General features: G+C 40.9%; 2 protein-coding genes across 2 annotated transcripts in view; one reads left to right on the top strand and one right to left on the bottom strand.

Annotated features, from left to right (window-relative positions):
- Positions 1-18,478, top strand: part of TNKS (tankyrase) — a 173,776-nt gene that overhangs the window by 51,476 nt on the left and 103,822 nt on the right. The gene's annotated exons all lie outside the window — the stretch shown is intronic.
- On the bottom strand, positions 11,804-14,739 carry LOC114508506 (protein FAM71A-like). The gene is made up of 2 exons (XM_028526419.2): positions 13,665-14,739; positions 11,804-12,920 (listed from the first exon to the last, which is right to left on the bottom strand). The coding sequence occupies exons 1-2, from the start codon at positions 14,235-14,237 to the stop codon at positions 12,681-12,683; spliced, it is 813 nt and encodes a 270-aa protein (XP_028382220.1). The 5' UTR covers positions 14,238-14,739; the 3' UTR covers positions 11,804-12,680.

The raw sequence follows: 18,478 nt of genomic DNA, 5'->3' as shown, positions 1-18,478 counted from the left end.
ACTTCAGATAATGAAAATTTTTGTCTTAAGTATTGTTTTTATTAAGACAAATGTCAAGAATCAGCAAAGAGGAAATGATCTCTCATAATAGTATAGAAAATAATGCTGTAAGTAATATGGTATTGAAAACTGTTTTCATTGATCTTCATTCTCAAAATGCTGCATTGGACCTATTTTTGTTTTTATTCTTAGCATCTGAATTCTGCTGCCTTTGCCTCCTTTTACTTAACTGACCTTTGCGATTCAGAGTCGGTGTCACTGCAGTGCCAGGAGTATTGTTTTAAGTGCGTGCAAGTAAATGACTGAACTTCCTTCCAGTATGCCCGTGTTTGAAGAAAATAAATCTTTTGTTCACTTTAAGTTTAGCATCCATACTGTGCATTTTTAACCAAGATTATGAGGTGAACGGAAAGCATTTATATACAGAAAGCTTTTAAAATATGCAGAATTCTGGTTAATTGTTCTGTATAGAAAGACAACTTCCTTCCTGCCCTGTTAATATAATCTCTGCTAAATCAGAGTAATATGATTTCTCTCAATTAAAAGGTTAGGTGATTGGGATGCTGAATCAAGATAACATACTCTAGGAGAATAAAGCTGTTTTAAAGCAGTGTAGATAAGAAGAAATTTACATATAAGTATAAAATTTTAAATAATGAAATTGAAATACAGAGCCTCAGGCCTGCTCAGGCTCTGCAGCTTTTATGTGTCATCCTCTCACTGAGCCCTGGGCAGCAGCAACAGCAGCAGCAGCAGCCTCGGGCCGGTCCCTGACGAGAGGAGAAGTGTGGTTCGCAGTGACAGAGGTGGATTAGGAATACCGACCCACACCGGCTCTCTGTCTGGGTGTCCTCCCTCTGACCTTTGCTTCTCTTTAGCCCTCAGCTCCTGCCTTGTCCATTTGTTAGATTCATTTAATGCAACGCTGCTTTTAGATCCACCTGCGTTTTTCTTCAAGATGGAGTATTAAATATAAGTTAATTGAAAACAGGAAGCTGCCTCCTAATTTGGAATGGACTTCAGGGGATATTATACTGGTTGTAGTTGGTGTCGGACAGAGTGGGGGCATAACAACAGCTCTGGAGGCTGGAGATTCCTGGGGAACAGATACCGTGTCTGTGTGTTAAACTTGACTTGAGGAGCATCTAACACTGTACCTTGCCTAATGAGATGAGGAAGATATAATTCTTCCTGGTCATAACATTGTTCACTAATTATTCTTTTCGAGAATATTTACAGTTTTTGGAAATGGCATACAGCTTTTCAGTTATGATTTAAAAGAAAAGCATTCTAGAACATTCTAGTAATAGTAGTTAACCTTGTGGAAAATATAAGCCACTGATATTTATTTATACGTCTGTGTTATATAATACAGTGAAATAACACTTAAGTGAAATATGTCTCCAAATGTTTTCTGCCCATTGCAGGTTCTCTTCTAAGCAATTATTTGGAATTATAGTGGAAGGATTTTTTCTGAAGCTAAATTTAGAAGATTAAGCATTGATAAAGAGGGAACATTTTGAAAGGAATGACTTAGAGTTATTAGAGATTGATTGTTCTGGGTGATGTGTCATTTTTATGGCAGATGCAGTTGTAGTACCATTACCTTAAGATTGAAGTTTCTGTTCTTAATTTTTTTCCTTTTGGGGAATATATTTGCTAAAGATGACTTTATAGTATTTTTTTTTTTTACATATTACTACTGTGCATAAGCCAAAACTATGTAAAGGTATATATGTATATTCATTAAAGGAAATTAGCAAAGTGAAGATCTCTTTTTACAGAGTATTTTAAAATATGTAATTGAGTAATACCCTCTTCTACATAAAGAATGCATGGATTTTTACAAAGCTGTACTAAACAACTCTTACAGTTAAGGGACCCCAGCAAAGAGCCATTTGCTTTGGAGAGTCCATCTAGGTATTTGGAAGAGAATAATTAATTGGAGAGATTTATGAAACTCTGACATGCTTGGAAGAAACCTTGAGGGGGGTTTTTGTTGTTCGATTGATTTTTTTGCTGTTGTTAATGACTCTGAAGTTCTGGGCAGTCAACTGAAGGACTTAGAGGTGGTTTTGATTGTTTTTTAGGAAGCAAGGGCATAAAAAGTCTAAAACAGCTTATGTAAACTTTATTGAAGAACAGCTTTGGTATGTTACAATTATGGCTTTTAGTATTTACTTTGGCCTCCCCACCAGTTATAATAAGTTATACTTATTGTGGAAATTAAGGAAAACATGAAAAGTAAAAAATGATTTGCAACTCTACCACCTAGAGAGAACATTTCAGGTACAGTTTATTTATCATTTTCTGAGCACACACCCCCTGCATTCTTCTTTCTCTTTAGTGAAATCAACCTTGTGTGTTACATATTGCTGAATAATCTTCAATTTTTTTTTAAGATTTTATTTATTTACTTTTAGAGAGAGGAGAAGGTAAGGAGACAGAGAGGGAGAGAAACTTTGACATGTGAGAGAATCACTGTGCACGTCCCAAATGGGGACCGGCCTACAGCACAGGCCTGTGCCCTGACTGGGAATCGAACTGGCAACCTTTCACTTTGTGGGACAGTGCCCAACCAACTAAGCCACACTGGTCAGGGCCTTTTTAATTTTTTAATCCTCATCTAAGGGCATGATTATTGATTTTAGAGAAAAGGGACAGGAGGGGGAGAGAAAAACATCAATCCATTGTCTCTTGTACACACCCTGACCAGGGACTGAATCCCCAACCTAGGCATGTGTCCTGACCAGGAATCAAATCCGTGACCTTTTGGTTTTTGGGATGATGCTCTAACCAACTGAGCCACACCAGCCAAGGCCTTAATAATCTTTTTTAAAAAAATAGTTACATGTATATTCTTAAAAGGCATTAAGTATTCTCCTGCAACATGAGTTTATAATGTCTTTAATAATATCCTTCTGTGGATATACTTTAGGTTTTTTTTAGGCAGTCCTCTAGTGTTTACCATTAAGGTGGGTTGTTTTCTTCTTTGTGAATTTGTCATTTTATCACTTCCACGGGAATTGTACTTCTTTACCATATTCAGTCGTAGCATCCACACGTTATATGTCCGTTCCTGGCTGGCATGTGTAAGGGTTTGGAGAACCAGGCGCTGACTGCCCTCTTTAGGGGCTGCAGTGCTTGTGGTGTTATTCAGGGAGAGCCACGCTGAAGTTAAAGGTGGTGGACAAAGGGAATGCTTCCTGAAGAGGGTAAGGATGCAGAGGTGTTCGTTAATCAGCTGAGGGCACAGTGGGAAGTTGGGTCAGGAGAAGAGGTGACGGCAGATTGAGTCTGAGGATAGAGGACCCAAGCAGAACCAAGGGGGACAGGGACATAAACTGGGTGAGTTTACATGATCAGAAGGTTGTCATGTAATTGGTTCCAGCAGTTTCTTAATAGATTTGGGGGTACAGGAGTATAGAAGAAGGGTGTATTTGCACCAGTATGTCTCAAGAATAAGTTTCATCTGGTTTCACTGCACTTCTGAGGAAATCCTCATCTATGATTGATGGGCTGGCCCCCAGGCTTTCCAGAAAGAATCAGCTGTGGCTCAGGCTAAAGGCAGTGGTGAGGGGCCTGGTGTGTGCTTGCTGAGCCTTCTGTGTTAAATCAACAAAATATATCTGGAATCCTACCTCTTTTTTCTTCTCCAGTGCTTCCTGTGCATTTCAGGTAAAACCAAAGCCTTCAACATGATCAGACTTAAAGGATCTGACCCTACATGTGTATGTTTGACTACGAGGTTTTGCTCATTCCAAAGGCAGATTTCTTTCTATTTCTTTTACACGCTGCATCTAAACTGCCAGTAATTTTGGCCTACCGTACTTTGATATCCCTACTCCTACTACTTCTTACCAGCTTCACTGCTTTGGCCCAGGTACACACCTTCATTGTGGTGGGTTTTTTATTTATTTATTTTTAGTTTTTAGAGGGAGAAAGCAAGAGAGAGGGAGAGAGCAACAGGGAGAGAAACATCGATGTGTTACTCCATTTATTTATGCATCCATTGATTGCTTCTCGTATGTGCTCTGACTGAGGATTGAACTTGCAACCTTGGTGTTTGGATGAGCTACTGGGCCAGGGCCGTCTTTCTTCCATGACAGCAGTAGCCTCATAAATGGGTCTCTGTGCCTCCACTTACACCTCCCTCCATCCTCACTATAGCCGAAGTGGTCTTTCTAAAGCGTAATCTGCCCTACAATTAGAAAACTCTTTAATATATTCTCATTACCCCTGAGTAAAATCCGAACTCTTCAACCAGACATTACCATGATCTGGCGCCTGCTTTATACATAGCTCTGATCTTGTCTGCTACTATATTTGTCCATGATCTCTTTGCTTCAGGTACAGCTGGATACTTGCTGTTCCTCAAACAGAGGAAGCCCATTTCTGTGTCTAGATTAACACATGCTATTTACTGAGACCGGAACACTGCCCCAGAGCTTCGCGTGGTTTATCAGTTCAATCTCCACTCAACGACTTACTCCTCAGAGTCGTCTCTTGTCCTCACTCCCATTGGCTTACTTGGTTTTTTCATGGGCTTATTGATATCTGAAATGGCATCATTTTTTAATTTTTGTTTGTTTGCCCCAATAGAATGAAAGCTTCACAAGTACTTGGACTTTTATCTGTCTTGCTTACTTCATGGTGCCCAGAACTTAGACCTAAGTACATAAATGATCAAGTAAACAAATACATCTCGGGTCTGATTACTGCTAACAAAGCACCATATTTTCCAGGTCCTACAAATACCAATAGCCAGTAATTTTCTGACATCTCATGCCATATTGTAATAGTCTGTTAAGCTTTCTACTTTCTAAAAATTGTTTTGATTTTGCTGATAGTCACGTACACCTCTTAAAAGAGTGCATTAAAAACATTTGTAATTGGTATGATGGGTGAGGTATGTACTAAGCCTTTTATCAACAGATTTCTTGGATAGTTCCTTTGAGAACTTGTCAGTTCTGAAAAGATCACACTTCCTGCAGCTGTGGACTTCCAGGTCTCAAACCAGGACCTATCTGTACTCTTTTCTTGATGTCATTGTTCTTTTAATGCATTGTTTTGCACAGTGTAGCATATTGCCTATCATGTATAGAACCTTTTTTCTATCAGCCTACATGGTTAAAGACAGTTTTCTCATGTTCTTAATTTGAACCTTAAGAATTATTTTGTAAGTTATTAGGAAGCCTAATAGTACAGCATTCTTCCTAGAAAATAAGCCATAAAGAGGAAATACCTTAGTTTTTAAGAAAAGCTGTATGTTTATTCATCTCAATTTTTTTATTTTTATATAGATGAATTCCTGATTTTAAAAATATTCCCTTTAGTGTTAGATCAAGAAAGTTAAGACTTGTCATGGCAATAAAATGGTGTGAATTCTCTTTAAAGACAGGTTGAAAATGTTAATCCCTTAACTGATTTTTAAGAAAATTTTATTATTGGTTTGATCTGTCTATAATTTTGGATATGAATAGAAGAAAATAGTATTTTGTTAAAAGTTATTGAAACAATTTTTTAACCCTTACAAATATGAAGATAATTTAGAAGAATAAAGAACTATTACCTTTTTTATTTTTTAAAGATTTTATTATTTACTTTTTGAGAGAGGGGAAGGGAGGGCGAAAGAGAGGGAGAGAAACATCAATGTGTGGGAGACACATCAGTCGGTTCCCTCTTGCAGGCCCCCAAGCATATGCCGTGACTGGGAATCAAACCAGTAACCTTTCGGTTCCCAGGCTGGCACTCAATCCACTGAGTCACACCAGCCAGGGCTGATATAGTACCTTTTTTAAAAGACCATATCTAACTAGTTCACATTGATTTAAATTTTAAAGTGTTATTTGCATTTTGAATAAGCAGATTAAAGGATACTTGAAGCTAGTTAATTTCTTCTTTTTAGCACCTACTTAATTTGTTTAGTTCTTATTTTTGAATTGTTTTTTTAGATAATACAGCAAGTTAAACTTCCCTTTAGAAGTCAGCTTTATGTAAAATACAGAAATAATAATGATAATAATAATAACAACAACAACTGACAGCACCTGGGTGCTTCTGCGAGCCAAGCGCTGCTCCAAGGGCACTGACTCCTTACAAGGACACTGGGAGGTGCATGTCATCATTACACCATTTTCACGGATGCACATGTGAGATTACTTTTACAAACTCACAGTCATTAAAAGGAATCATTGGGATTTGAATTCAAGCAGTTTGGCCCCAGGATCAGTGCTCTTACCCATGCAGAATCAGACTTTTTACTTGTTGATTTAGAAGGATGTAGTATGACACACGTTTAAAAAATTAGACTGACACATAAGCTCAGGGCGTAAGTCCAATCTGTTAATACAATGTTCTGCTAGTTCCCTAGCCTAAAAGATTACTCCTTAAAAAATAGAAAATTTAACTGATTAATATTACCTGCACAATTTATTATTATATTTATTATAATAAAATTAACTAGGTAGTAAATTGATATATCCAGCTTTATAAATGTTATTCTTATGTCTTTACTCTTGTCAGTAGGCTTGAATTGTGGGCAGGCTCTGCCTGCAGGGCCCCCCACCCCACCCCTCCCCCGCCGCTGCCACAGATAAGAATAAGTCTACCAAGACCTGATCTGCTTAGGGAGGAAAGGTGGCCGATCTCTCAAAGGAGAAGGGCCAAGAGCTTTTTCCTCAAGGCTTTTATTGGGTTCATTTACACAGGAATTCAGATAAAGCTCATTACTCATTGCTGGGAAGTAAGAATCAAATACCAAGAACTCTGAGGGCCTATTTTGAGTCAGGGTCGGAAAGCTAAAGAGCTGTAAAACACTTTAAGGAACAAACTTACTTCTTCCTTGGACCCTTATCATTTCATTGAGAGCATTCTAAACAAAGCAGGTTTCATAGGATTTGACATACTCTTTTTTAGGCTTGATCACCCGGGGAACCTGCCCTTTCCAGCACAGGGCTGCACCACCCTCTGTCATTGTTTCCGGCTTAGGTGGAGCAAGGGAAGTAAGGCAGCCAAGAGATTAGGAGATTTCTCGAAGACATTGAGGACTCAGGCTTTGTCAAAGCCGAGGGGCGAGGGTCCATCACCCCTTTTGCTGTAGCCCCCAAAGTCCTTCCTTGGGGGCCTCCCATGTGATTGTTCCTGTCTTAGATCGTTCCCCCCTTGGGGAATCTTACCGGTCATTGGCTAACCGACCAAGCATTAGGGGCCAGTTATGGATGAAGTAAAAGGAGCAGAAGCTGAGCTCCTGCCGGGGAGATGAGCTTTTGTCTCCTTGCTGGCTTATGCTCCAAGGTCATTCCCTCAGCCTTAGCCTTGGCAGGGGTTACAGCTTCTGATACCAGGCAGGGAGGTTCCCAACATCAAATGACATTTCATTTGAAAAATTAATAAAAAAATATTTAGAATCTGTAAGGAAAGATGTAATATTCAAAATGTTTGAATTATTCATAGGTAAGAGGCAGCTCAATAATGTCTTACATGAGTTATAGACACAGAGAGAGAGAGAGAGAGACCATATTTTGCCATGTATAATGCGCAGTTTTGCCCAAAGTTTTGAGGGAAAAATAAGGGTGCACATTTTACATGGGAAGTAATAATTCTATATCCATAAACATATAGAAATGTTTTAAATTTTTTTATTTATGCTTATGCATTAAAGGTGTAACTATAAAAAGCAGTAACAATATCCGTATGCAAAATAATACCCTGAAATATGGTAATCAGTTTTGCTTCTTAATATAAATAATTAATTAATTTAAAAATTAAAATGAAAGATTTTTTCCTCCTGAAAGTTTGGACTAAAAACGTGGGTGTACAATTTACACAGGAGTGCATTATGCACAGCAAAATATGGTGTGTGTGTATATACACGGAGTGGTAGGGAATGGAAATGCTTTCTGGTTAGATAACCTACCACTCTGTTTCAGATCTTCCCATCAGCCCTTTCGTATAATTAAAGCCAGCAGGCTTACATCATTAAAACCAGTGTGATCTTTCAACTCATCAATAATGACATATTCTTGAAGCATGATAACTTAGTGTATACCTTGACAGCAGCTGTCGCTTTTCCCTGTCAGCTGTAGCAATCTTACAGCATAGTCATTGCAGTTTGTATGAGAGCTTCACCTACAACCAAACAGCTGTTTTAAAAGGATTTTTAAAATCAAGACAGATATTATTCTGTAGTTTTTCCTACTTTTATCTATGTTGGTGTTGGAGTAATGCTGGCTTCATAGAGTGAGTTAGGAAGTGTCCCATCTTTTATTTTCTGGGAAGAGATGATTTTTTTTTTCTTAAATCTTTTGTCAAATGCACCAGTGAAAACATCTGGGTACTTTCTCTTTTGGGAAGATTATTATTGATTCAATTTGTTTGTAGATATAGAGCTAATTAGATTATATGCTTCTCCTTGTGTGAGTTTGGTAGTTTATGTCTTTAAGGGTTAGGTCAATTTCATCTAAGTTGTCCAATTTCTATATGCAGAGTTGTTAGTTTTCCTTTGTTAGACAGCTTTCGATGTCTATAGGATCTGTAGTGATACGGCCCCAATTTCATTCTTAATCATTGGTAATTTGTGTTTTCTATGTTATGTGTTGCCTAGAAGTTTGTTGATTTTATCAACTTTTTCAAAGAATTCTTTATTTCATTGTTTTCTGTTTTCAATTTTATTGATTTCTGTTTTTATGTTTATTATCATTGTCTGCTTACTTTTGTTTCACTCTTTTTCTAGGTTCTTGAGGTGGTAGCTTAGAAAATTGATTGCAATTTTTCACTTTCTAAATATAAACATAAAATATGTGTTTAGTGCCTTCATTTTCTAAACATAAACATAAAATATGTATGTTTAGTGTTATAAATTTCCCTTTCAGTACTAATTTAATTGTATTCCACAAGTTTTGTTATGTTCTATATTTATTTTCATTCAGTTCAATGTATTCTTTTTATCAATTTTCTGAGGCTTCCTTTTTATGCCATGGATTATTTAGTAGAAGTATGTCATTTAAACTCTATGTTTGGAGGTTTTTCTGTTACGTTTTTGATAGTGTTTTCTAGTTTGATTCCATTGTGGTTGGACAGTGCTCTTCATGTTTTCAGTCTTTTTCAACAAAAACAAAGCTTTTATTTCCCAGAATGGGTTCTATTTCATTGTATGTCCAAATGAAAAGAATGTGGTTTTGGCCATTGTTGGATGGAGTGTTCTGTAGTGTCCATTAGATCTTGTTGGTTGATGGTGTGGTGGAGTCCTGCTGTGTCCTTGCTGACTCTCCCCACATGGCGTCCACCGATACCATGGGATGGGAGGATGGCCAAGCTCCTCACCACTGGGCTGTAGTAAAAGACTGCCTGAGCCCATGGTCTGACATTGTGGTCGGGAAGGGCTAATTTTACCTGGCGGAGACAAGAGTTCCTTCTCCCAGTGGATTTGCAGATCAGGGCTCATCACTAGACCTTCACTTCATGGATGGAGGTGGGGTCACAGAGTTTTTTATTTTTGTTTTTGGAGGTTTTCATAGTCTTTGACTGGAATAGGCTAGTCATCATCTACAGGTTTTCTGTCTTGCTAGGCTGTCAGTTTCCTGCTCCTTTGTTTGGAGAGAGCGGGGCTTTTGTTGTTGTTGTGTTTGTTGTTGTCTTCACCCAGTGACATTTATGGGTGGCCAGCTTCTTCACCTGTTAAGGTCTTGGCAGCATACTACCATGTTGTTCCCTTGGGTACCAAGATCCCTAACTGGACTGCCCTTTTCTGTCCACCTTTCAGTGTCTTCCTTTGTTTATTCCATATATAATGTCCAGGTTTTTGGGGTGTACTTAGTGGGAAGAATAGGGAAAAGTATAGCTACTCCATTTTCCTAGAAGTCTTGAACTTATTTCCCATGTCATTACTGTATGAAATCAGTCACTGTGGGTGTGGATACTCTGAGGATGTAAACATCCAGTGAAACTGCGTGCGGAGTAGGAATTTTTGTAGCATACCTATTTTTTGAAATCTACTTGCTACTCAGAAATACGGATTTAACTTCTAGAAGTATGTTAATGTTTTACAAATTCAAAAAATAAAACTAAATAAAGGATGGGAGAAAACCCCTAAAATTTGAATGCAGACAGAAACAAATGAACACCTGCATTTAGATAGACTTTCCATGAAGAGCGAAGACTGCGTTTCCCCGGCTGGAGCTGAGACACGGAAGATGTCTTGCTGGAACAGAGTGCAACCGAACAGAGCAGAGCAGAGCATTGCGGAGTGGGGCTGCCTGACTGAATGGAATACTACCCAGCTGTAAAAAAGAAGAAAATCTTACCCTTGGGGTTAGCATGGATGAACCTGGAGAATATTATGCTGAGTAAAATAAGCCAGTCAGAGAAAGACAGATACCTTATGATCTCAAACATGGAATCTAATAAACAAAATAAACTGATGAACAAAACAGAAACAGACTCTTAGAAAACAAACTGACAGCTGTCAGAGGAGAGCAGGTAAAGAGGCTGGGTGAAAAAGGTGAAGGGATTAAGGTTAAAAAATCTCATAGACATCAGTATGGTGATTCCCAGAGGGAAGGAGGGGTGGGGGAAGTAAAAGGTCACAAAGGGAGATAAATGGTGATGGAAGGAGACTTGACTTGGGGTGGTAAACATCCAGCACAGTATATACAGATGATGCCCTGGCTGGTGTGGCTTAGTGGATTGAGCGCTGCCCTACTGTCACTGGTTCGATTCCCAGTCAGGGCACATGCCTGGCTTGCATGCAGGCCAGGTCCCCATTAGGGGGCGTGGCACACATTGTGAGAGGCAGCCACACATTGATGTGTCTCTCCCTCCCTTTCTCCCTCTCTTTCCCTTTCCCATCTGTATATGTATATATACACAGATGGTGTATTATAGAATTGTATTCCTGAAACAGAATTTTATTAACCGTCACCCCTGTAAATTCAACTTAAAAAAAAGAGAGAGAGAGAGAGAGAGAGCTCGTGCCCTGGCCCCAGGGCCGCCTGGGAGCAGAGGAACGGGCCATTGTGGGGCACGGTGCCCACGCAGCCTCAGGGCCAGGCTGTTTCCACCATGGTGTTGTACTGCCGCTGGGCTCTTGGCACTAAACTTTCCTTCTTCGCTGCACCCCAGGTTGAGAGTTTCTTTTGGCATTTGACTTGGCAGCCAGTGACCTTCGGTTAACATTCCATGGCACCCAAGTGAGGTCCTGACACCGTCCTGAAACCAACTTGGCTGGTGCCTGAACAATCCCTATTCTCTAGTTGTCCCTGGCGGCACTTAAGGATCTCAGGAACTGTGCATTGTCACTCGTTGAATTCAATTTGAGATTAATTGAATCTTTACAACACCCTGCTGGTTAGGTGGTGGTGGTGGTGGTGGTGTCCCTAGAGTTCAGAGAGGATAAATGCGCTCTCCTGGTCAGGCAGCCTTTGAATGGGAAACCCAGATTACTGACGCTGTACTCCCTTTGGATAAGCCCGTTTGCCAGCCTCAGACAAGCCCTCACTATTTGTAGATGCAAAGGCAGGACGGAGCTGCTGGGACGACACCTGTGCGGAAGCCTTCAGTCCTGGGTGGCGGTGCAGTGAGAGGATGAGCGTGTGAGGCTCCCAGGGCAGAATTAATGTCTGTCTTTTTTATGGGGACACTGAGTATGTGATTCAGAATTGTGGCAGGTGGGGTCACCACGTTTGCCTTGGGTCGCAGTGCCAGCTGGAAGAAGAGGCCATGATTGGAACTTCTTAGAATGTGGGTAGCGGTGGTAAATTCAATAGGCTGGCCAACACCACAGTGTACCCAAACCAATGTACCACTCTGTACATACTAATAACCAAGACAGATTTACTCCTTCAAACACACAATTGTGCCAGACAAGCACCATTTTGAAAAAGCAAGTGCTATAGATAAACGGACCATTTCAAAGTCACTGAACCCTCTGGACACAAATTATAGACACACAGCGCGCAATACTTAAGACATAGGCACTTGTCACACACACTGGCAAGCTCAACGTACAGGCAGTTGGATGCACCAGACACACCAAACTCTTTGGGCATCTTGATGTTCTTGCCCAAATAACACAAGCATGTACTAGGAATCAGTGCCCACTTCAACTTAGCTCAGGAAGAAGGGAGCCAAAATGGAATTTCTTTGAGCCCATAACAGGCCAATTTATAAATTCTTTATTTTTAAAGCATGTAGCAGGCATTGTTTCCCCGTCCTGAAATGGATGGGTGGATCGTAACATTGGAGATCCATTCTAGCTGATACCCACAGGTTCCGTGAATGACTAGAGTGTTCCCTCCTAGTAGTCTCGGGAGATCTGCAGAATGGGCAGCGGCAAGGGAAGGGATCTCTGGATTATGCTCCCACCCCCAGAACTAGCTCTAGATCAGATCCTCCTTGATTTTTGAGATAATCTAGACCCCTTTCAGGTGATGCCAAGGCTGTTGTGTTCCTGGGGGGTGGAGCCACGTCCTCGGGTACCTGGGCTGCTCTGGTGGTTCTCCTGTTCTGCCCCCGAGTGGTTCCAGGGATCTTGGGATCAACTTGCCCTGCCACTTCCTGCCGGAATGGGAGAGCCTATTGGTGGGAGTTTTCTCCTTTTCCTTTCCCTTCCTGAGGGCATCAGCCTGGTGTTGGGAGACTCTCTGGGCTCCATTCTGATCACTTATATTGCCTTCTCTCGGTCAGGCTGACAGGAAGGGTCCGTCTCCGTGACCTTCCACGGTCTCTGTTACAGGGCTGCTGGCTGTCTCCTCTCCTGCATCCACGCTCACACTGAGCACAGAGTATTTGCGTGAAGCGTGTTGTTGGACTCCTTCCCCACCAGCATGAGCAAGAGAGGTGGCCCCAGACACCTCAGCGACCATGGGAAGGCTTCTGACACTGACTTGGTCTTGGTCCCCTTCTCCGTGGAGCTCCATGGCCTGTGAGGAAAGGAGAAACGGGGAAGTAGAGAAGAAAATGAATGAGACTAGAAAGGACTGTCACTGGTCTTCAAGAGCTTACCGATAGAAGAGCCGTTAAAGTCACCAAGTGCAGCCTCCCAGTGGATGCAGGAACCCCCCTGCGGCACACCCACAAGGGTCACTGCAGCTTCGCTGGGACAGTTCCAGTGCCGGGGAGGGCCCGAGTGCGCTTGTGCCATATGCAGTTGTCTCAGCAGAGTGCATAAAGCTCTGCATACAGTCTCCCTTTAGGGAGCTAGGACAGAGACCCCTAGAGGGACACTGCTCGGCAATAAGCAATGTCTGTTTTACATTCCGATAGTTACTAACATTGTGCGCCTGTGTGCAAAGCATGCTGCAGTGCCACAGCTTTATACAAAAACCAGTTCGTGGCTCAGATAACGGGAGGGCTTTCTCTTCGTTAAAAGGGTCCCACAACAGGTCAGACTGCCTGAGTCCACAGTAGCAGGCAAGTGTTCCAGAACAGACTGGACGGTGAGGATGCTGGTGACAGCTCTGCAACATCAGGTATGGGGTCAGAGGAACTGATGTCTAAGGGACCTCGGATATGCAGAAGCACTCAGGGCCTCCACACAGGGGCTCATCTGGCCTGAGCCCTCCCACAGCAGTGTTTCCCCCCATCAGCCTGGCAGGGCAGCCTGAGAGCTTTCCGTCACTCTCCTGAAGCACTCGCATCCCCTCTCTGTCTCTGCAAAAACTTACCACTGGGCTCTTCCTGTCCTCTGCCTCCAACCCAGGCAGGTCCATCATGCCACAAGCCGGTACGGCGTGGGTACTGCTGTAAGCCTCCACGGGCGGTCTCAGGGAGAACACCAGGTCTTCCCAGTGTGCAAACAGATCTCCTTTTGCATCTGAAGCAGGGCATAATTGTAGGTAAAAGGAGAGGCCAGTGGCCAGCTTCAAGTGGAGCTGTTTGTTCTCATGACTATAGACAGACAACTTGACAAACTTCAGAGGAAGCAGCCTGGTCAGCTCCAAGCTCTTGGCTGACTTGAGTGCCCTTCCCTGGGTGTGTAGGTCATGTTTGGCATCGATTGTGCAGCCGACAGCCGGTCGTGCCAGCAGCATGACATCAGGTATTACGAGGTTGGGACTGGTGTATGCGATGCCCAGAGTGACCATTTGCACACTGTTGTGCACATCGATCACTTCTCCTCTTTTGCTGATCTGGATGAAGTCGCTCTCAAACATGGGGCTGTGCTTGAACATGGCGAACTCGCCCTTGCGCAGCTGCCGCTGCAGCTTCCCCTTGGAGCCGTGGAACATGGGCAGCATGTGGCTGCTCTGGGCACTGCCCTGCCATAGTGTCGTGTTGCTACCCGTGTCTGTCTTTCATTAAGACCACTGCACGTCCTGCCCGAACCTCCACCTTGGTCTCAACTGCAGCCCCTCACAGGCTGCCTTTAAGCCTTTGCTGTCCATTGTGACCTGCAGTCCGCTGTCACACACAGCACTGTGTCCTCATCTCCACGGCTCTCCCTATAGGGACAGTGTCCTCCTGCAAACCATCACCCCACAAAGGTGCAGAGAATACCGATTTACAATGTGTTTTACTGTGTGAAGCACAAGTATGCTTCTTCAAGGCCACGTGTTTCACATAGCTCCCACAGGCAATGATATGTAAATGACTAGCACTGTTAGGTGACAAATACTTAAAGCTTTAAGAATTGAATGTATTTTTGAGCTTTTGCTTAAAGTCATATAGTTAGCATGGAATTCCTGTGAAGCATTAACTCCAGTCACCAAGCTAGAATGTACAACAGGGAAAGCTTTCCTAAGCCTCGAGACTGTTTTCTCAGAATCTGTTACTGGGTTTCTCGCTTATTTCCAGAAATACTGAGTTCACTGTCTGTTGCCTGTAAGGGAACAAATAACTAAACTGCATTAAGAGTTTAATAAGTTAAACTTGAATTAATATGTTATGTAAGATAAATTTTGCCTTTATTTTTCAATAAGAGGTTTTTATCCCCGGGCGGGGGGGGGGGGGGCGATAAATAACCACAGTGAAAGAAATAAAGAACTAATCCAAGTAACTTTTGAACACACTACTTGAACTTCATACCTAACTCTAGAAAGGGAAAAAGGGGGCGATTTCACACGAAGTTGAAATTCTTTTTATCAAGCTGTTTTGCAATGCACTATGGTGTAGTAACTCTGAAACTGTTCTATGTGTATTGTAAAATTGAGTAAATGTGTTGGGAGCCGAGAGTCTTACTGTTCCACACAAATGTAGAATAGAGGAAAACCTTGTAGAGTTGGGTTGAAGCTGTAGATACCAGAATCCTGGGGAGGAAATCTCCTAGGTCTGCTGCAGAAAAGGCTGAGAAGCAGTGCCTCCCCGGCGCCCTCGCCCCCAGTAGCAATGAAGCATACCTGGTCCCCAGGTGTTGGTTTCTGTACATTATACCTGTACAAGCTATTAAAAGAGATCTGCCGTGGGGGTGGGGGGAATGACTGATATCAGGGTTAGGACAGGGAAGGTGCAAGATGAGCCTGAAATGTCTTGTGCTAGAAAGCGAGGAAGAGATCAGTAACATAATGGAGTAATGTCAGAAGGGTGTAGGAGCCAGCTTGGAGGGGATCCCCCTGACCAAATTTGGGATGCTTTGACCATCAAAATAAATAATAATGGTAATGCTGAGTAAACCCATGAGATAAAATAGGAATAAATATGTTCATGCAGTGATGACGAATGAATGAATGAGTGAATGAGAGCTTCTTTCTTCTGTAGAATGCCCACTGATAAATGTGGAGAGACTGTTAGAGTTGGAAAATCACCATGATGGTAAAGACCAGTTAAGACAAGACTTAGTGAACGCTCAATCTCAGGGACCAAATTTGATGAGGAGCAGTGTATTTGCATAGTTCTCAGCCTGTTTCTCCATAGATTGATTATTGGGGAAAACAGTAACTGTTGTGTGAAAACTGACAATACCTTTATTGGGGAGGCAGAATTACCATTACCAGTAGAGTCAAATGACCCTATGTGCTCGCAGGTGTACTACTGCCTGGGAAGGTCTCCTATGTTCCAGTCCAGCCAGGGACACAGAACTAAATCTCAGAGGAAACATAACACAAACACAAGTTTAAGCACATTCAACACAATAATTGTCCTGTATTTTTTCAAAAATATCAGTGTCTTGAAAGAAAAATCAGTGTCTTTAATTTGGAATCCTTGCTTAGGAAGTATTCCAAATTAAAGGAGATTAAAGAGACGTGGCAACTAAATGCAAAATGCATGATCCTTTACAGGAAAATGCTGTAAAGGGTGTTATTAGACCATAACAAAACTGAAATATTTACTCTGTGTTACATAAAAGCACCAGTGTTAAATTTCCTGAATTTAATTATTGTACAGTGCTTACAGGAGAAAATATCCTTGTTTTTTGGAAATCAACATGGAAGTAATAAAGGGCAAAGAAAACAACGTATTTCTTTGCTTAAGAAATACACAATAAACTGAGTGTTCCAGTTTGGGTAAGCATATATTCACTTCAGTTTTTGAGGATACATTGTCTTAGTAGGCAGTAGGTAGGTACTAATTCCCAGGAAGCTTTTTAACCATATTAGCCATCTTAGCTTTATGCATCTGACTGTGATAGGGATGCGAGCAGTATTTTCTCTTCTCAGGGAAAGGAGGAGGCTTACTTTCCGTGTCAGTAATTTACAGTATCTTAAAGTTGTACATTTGATCATGATCCTCAGACAGCTTTTGCTGTGGACACTGAAGGTCACCTGAATTGACAGCCTGACTGGGCACAGAGGCTGTCAAGAATATAGTGAATCATATGCTCACTCAAGTCTTTTTGAGTGAAAATAGAGGTTGTATAATTATCTAAAGTGACTATGAATTTTCTTATATGTGGGAAATTTTACAATTAGTTTTTAGGTTAATTAGACAGGAACTCATTGCTAGGTAAGGAAGGCTTTACAAATAGGCTGCCCATTGATTTGAAGATTATGAAAACTTTACTCCAGTTTGTATCATATTTTTTCTTTCTGAAGAAGAGTAACATTCTGTGTATAGGTTTTTATTTGTGTTTCTTCCCTCTGGTTTTTTTCTCTGTAGAGAAAAATTTATTGCTCTTTATAATTCTAGCTATATGTATTTGGTTTCAGTGTTTGGAAATAGGCCCCAGGTGAGTGAAAAAAATCTTTTTCTCTATTGATGTTCTAAACTTTCCATATGTTGTTTTTCTATTATTCTATTACCCTCCATTGCACTGAAAGTGAATGATGTATTGCTTATGACAGGACATAAAAATGGCTCTTGTTTTTAAGAAGTTATTAGAATGCCAGTGGCAATAACAGACAGACATGGCAGAATATCCTTTTCTCCAGAAGAGCAACAAATTTTTTGAATTTGTTTGCAAAATAGGTCTTTTATTTTTAAAACCTAATACAGGAAAATAAAATAACCACTTGCCTATACTCTTTGTAAAACAAAAACATGCCAAGTAGAAATATTAATAATGATTTATAAAAGAGAAGGCTGGCTAAGAATACAGAGGGGAAAGAAACTCAATTAAACATAGAAGCATTATTTTAATTATTTTGGTATACTTCTATACCAAAAGTTTGCGATTTTATTCATTCCTTTCTCTTAAGGTTCTATTTTTTTATACATGTTTGTCTCGATATTTTACTTCCTAATCAGGGACCTTGTTTAAAGGACTAGTGCTTCATAGAAGGTTCTTGGATCCTTTCATACTTCCCTATATTTATTCAATACCTTAATCACAGCTCTCATGTGAATGCCACTAATTCTCTCCATTATTTAAAATGTGGTTTGGGTCGAATGCCATGCTTAAACATTGTCGGTGATAGTTTGAATTATGGCAGGTTTTGGACCTAAAGAACTTCTAACCTCATGGAGAAGAAAATAGCCACAATCGTACAGCCGAGTCCACATACACGCGCATGCACGCGCGCGCACACACACACACACATTTTACTTGATTACTTTTTTTTTCCAGAACAAAGGAATTGTGCTGAATAGTATTGAATGTGATAGTTTGTACACTTTGTTTCAGAAAGAAAAGAAAATGGAAAAGATTGTTTTGTATATTTTTCACTTTAGGTCCTTATGTGATACTTTTCAGAGAAAAATGGTTAAACAAAAGTTGAGATGATATTTTTAAACACGATTTGACCAAAGAAGGAAAATAAAGATAACCACCCCTAAGTAACATGTGACAGTATGAAGCAGGATATTCTTTTCAGTGTGCTACAAGAAAGGAGGTTGGTATATTGTTTGGAATGGAAAAAAAGTAGGAAGATGTTGCATAGAAAGCCCCACAGGAGAAATAAATGCACATGCATTGTAAAACTGGTGCTCAGTTTACAGGGCTAAAGAACAGTTAAAAGAATGGATGATTGCAAAAATTTTATAAACTTAGTTAAAAGAGATGGAAACAGGGTGGGGATGACCTATAAATTTTACTCATGGAGAACAAAGTGAGTGAAATCCTTAGGAAGCTACAGAAATTGCAGAAAGACTTAAATTTACAAAATGA

Source organism: Phyllostomus discolor, chromosome 11 (genome assembly GCF_004126475.2).
Source record: "Phyllostomus discolor isolate MPI-MPIP mPhyDis1 chromosome 11, mPhyDis1.pri.v3, whole genome shotgun sequence".
In the NCBI taxonomy this organism is placed as follows: domain Eukaryota; kingdom Metazoa; phylum Chordata; class Mammalia; order Chiroptera; family Phyllostomidae; genus Phyllostomus; species Phyllostomus discolor.
The sequence above is the reverse complement of the archived record's forward strand: the minus strand, read 5'-3'. Positions and strand labels throughout refer to the sequence as shown.